Genomic DNA, 3739 nt, shown 5'->3' on the forward strand with positions numbered 1-3739 from the left:
CAGAAACCAATCTCCTGGAGAAAGAGTTTCTTAAAGAGTTTCTGACAGAGCCGAGGTGAAAGCTCAGGCAGTCAGAAAGACAAACCACTTTCTCTACCACAGAAGAAGACGGTGCTTTCCTCACCACTTCCTGTTCCACTGTGGTTTCAGTCAGTCAGTACAAATCTCCACAAGTCAGATCTGATCCTTCAGCTTGTGACTCACATCATCATCAGAGAAACATGTCATATCTCACAAACACCGTTTAACACTCGCAGCATTAATGCATCACTCACTGTTGCCGTGACAACATGTGAATATGAAAATCACCGGTTGAAAGCGCCGGCCTCTGCACAAACACAGTCAGCGTCAATGAGGTGTTCATATTTATGAATAAAAGTGTCAAAGTGATTCAGAGCACATTCAACACTTTACACATATGCTCTGTCAGGGGGGTCATGTGACCAGCCGGGGGCCACCCCCCCCCCCCCCCACTCACTCACTCACTCACTCACTCACTCACTCACTCACTCATTGTGGACAGCGAGTCAATTTCAAAGAACACCTGACAAAATCTGCCAGAAAGGATTTAAATCCTGAACCGCCAACACCATGCAGGACTAGTGGCTGTGTCTCAGCGGTAGGGTCTGTCGTCTCTCAACAAGAAAGTCTGGGGTTCGATCCCCAGCTCGACTCAGTTTTCCGATGCGTTCTTGAATCTGGATTTTCTGCCCATTTTACGCCGAATATTCATCACTATGATGGACTAGACCCAAAAAGAAGAATTCAAAGTTATTCAAAGTCGAAGGAATGAAGGTACATCCTGGTGTTTCTATCAGCTGATCAGGTGATGTACCCGTTGGTCGACCTTGGATTAGTGTTTTCTTGTTTCTTACTTTAGTTTAAAGCATGACTGCTGGGGAGCTGGTGGTTCAGTGGTTAGTGCGCGCCTCCAAGCGGCCGGCCAAGGTTCAAATCCCACCTGTGGCTTCTTTCCCGCATGTCTTTCCCTACTCTCTCTCTCTCCCTGGTTTCCGACTCTATCCACTCTATCTGTCCTATCTCTCTAATAAATGCACAAAAATAAATCTTGAGGAAAAAAAAAAGCATGACTTCTTGTGAAAACATCTGGCTGTTCATCTTATTTAAACCTTTCATCAATCATCACAAACATCAAGTGACCCTTTCTGCAGGATGCTGTCTGCTCGTTGCTTTCACCGGTTCAGTTCAAAGTCAGATCACACGAGCGACCGCCAAAGATCACAACAGATCTATACAGTCCAGAGACGCCTCGCTGAAACATAATGAAAGAAACGGAAAAGGAAGCAAAATGCAAAAAGTTGACAGACGAGATGCTGCTGCAGATACGTGTGAGAGGGGATTTACATACAAGGAAATGTTTGTGAGTCCATTGTTTTTTTTAACTTCCTTCACTTCGGTTACATCAACATCTGTGGAATCAAGGGCACGAGAGGAGCGTGTAAAACCAGGCGCGATTAGTCAAGTAATCAGATGGCAAAATATCGCCATGTCCACCGCACAGCGTGACGTTACAAGAACAACTCTCTGTCTACACAGAAACACCTTAAACTGAGTTTTACTAAAGGAGAAATATAGTTCAGAGACCTGAACCTCACCTTCATACAAAAGGTAAAAAAAATGTACTGCAAGAAAACAAACACAAACAAAAATGGAGGTATTGTTGTGAGTACTGTGAGGAGGAGTTACATGCATCATGTTGCTATATCAAAAATCAGAAGATATTTCATGGACACAACAAACCTTCACGGCTGTCATCATTTGGAGGGGATTTACCTTTGAAGTCTGTTTAAGGAAATATCTCTGTTCAGATCTTTGCTGTAGTGCAGACATCTTTACACACCTGTAGACACACACTCTACATCACCTGTCTGTGTGTGGAGCTGCTGAGAGGCTGCAGGTTACTGCAGGTTACTGCAGGTTACTGCAGGTTACTGCAGGTTACTGCACGCTGTGTGAAAGCAAATCAAACTCAACATGCAGTGTCCTCATAATAACACACACACACACACACACACACACACACACACCTCACCGTTTATGAGCGGGTTTGAATCCATCTTCAGCTTTGTGTTGTTTCTCCCTGCAGGCTCACACCTCCTCCATGCTGCTGTGTTGTTGTGCCGTCTGTCTGTCTCTGTGTGTGTGTGTGTGTGTGTGTGTGTGTGTGTGTGTGTGTGTGTGTGTGTGTGTGTGTGTGTGTGTGTGTGTGTGTGTGTGTGTGTGTGTGTGTGTGTGTGTGTGTGTGTGTGTGTGTGTGTGGCGGGGAGGGGGGGGGGGGGGGGTTGTCGGAGCAGGTTACAGCTGTCAAAGCCGGGCTGAGGAGGAGGAGGAGGAGGAGGAGGAGACGTTCAGCAGCAGCTTCTCCCTCGACCTGCTGTTCTTATGTAACCGCTCCGAGCTGCTGCCAGGCGGCTGTGTCTCCATGCTAACACACCGAGCAGCACGGGGCTTCAAAGTTACCTCCAACCAACGAACAAACACCTCCCGGGAAACACACCGAGAGAAACGGAAACGGAGTTTACTTCTCAAAATAAAAAAAAACCTGCAAGTTTGTAGCCTGAAGCAGCAAATAGCTTTCTGCTAATTAACATGCTAATGATAATTAAGGTGTAATTCTGTAGCTGCAGTGTGTTGTTGTGTTTCCTCTCCTGCTGTCACAGCTTGTTGTTGTTGTTGTTGTGTTTCCTCTCCTGCTGTCACAGCTTGTTGTTGTTGTTGTTGTGTTTCCTCTCCTGCTGTCACAGCTTGTTGTTGTTGTTGTGTTTCCTCTCCTGCTGTCACAGCTTGTTGTTGTTGTTGTGTTTCCTCTCCCGCTGTCACAGCTTGTTGTTGTTGTTGTTGTTGTGTTGACAAGCCTTCATGGGAGCTAACTAGCTGGCTAACTAGCAATGCCAACGCTAGCAGCTAACACTTTCTTAAGTTATTATTTGTATCTACTGAACAGTTTAACAGTAAGGCTGCTGCTCGTTTTAATGCCACAAAAAGTTTATCTATGTTTTTACTTTTCTTTACGGGAGCTGAAGCTGTTAGCCTAGCGTGCTAAGCAGCTAGCCTAGCCTAGCTCCTGTGACAGCCCCCCCGCCGTCCTGCGTCAGCCCCCAAACAGCGCTGCTGACTGCGGACTGGATCCTCACAGTTCCCCGGAAACCGTCCACACTCCTCCGACACGGAGGGAAAGTAGTTTTTAAAATCCTTCCGGGTGTTTCGTGTCCTGTGCGGGGTCTCCGTCCGTTACAGGTAACTCCATCTCTCTCTTCTGTGTTTTCCCAGTTTCTTCCTGTTTGGACGAACGCCTCCTCACAGCATCACAAACACAACACACACTCAGCTTCCGGTGAACAATGTCAAAATAAAAGTCCGTCGAGCCTGCGGCTTCGAAATCGATTAATCAGATGTGATTTAAATATTTGAAAAAAATCTGAACCGACAGTAAAGCAGGAAAATCCTTTAATGAGAAAAAAGGAAGAAAATTAATACTGAATTAAAAACAAATTAAATTTAAAACTCTGCTGCTCGCTTACAGAACAGCGACAAACGTCTCGTCTTTACTTTAACTCTGATCCAGGTCTAGATTTAAGATTTACTGTTATTGATCCCTGTAAGTTATGAACACACACATGCAGAAACAGGATCCTATGGACATGCACTAATGGAGAGATGTCAGAGTGATGGAGCTGCCCACAGCGGACGCTCTTGATGTGATGGTGGGGAGGGGGTT

At 45.8% G+C, this 3739-nt stretch overlaps 1 protein-coding gene across 1 annotated transcript in view; it reads right to left on the reverse strand.

Annotated features, from left to right (window-relative positions):
• The window catches only part of elk1 (ETS transcription factor ELK1), a 20284-nt gene extending 16882 nt beyond the window's left edge, over positions 1 to 3402 (reverse strand). Inside the window, 1 exon segment of the mRNA XM_065961059.1 lies at positions 2054 to 3402. Coding sequence (XP_065817131.1) covers positions 2054 to 2078 — 25 coding nt within the window. The 5' untranslated portion in view covers positions 2079 to 3402.
• Between the last annotated feature and the right edge of the window lie 337 nt (positions 3403 to 3739).

This window comes from Labrus bergylta, chromosome 12, assembly GCF_963930695.1.
Source record: "Labrus bergylta chromosome 12, fLabBer1.1, whole genome shotgun sequence".
Lineage (NCBI taxonomy): Eukaryota > Metazoa > Chordata > Actinopteri > Labriformes > Labridae > Labrus > Labrus bergylta.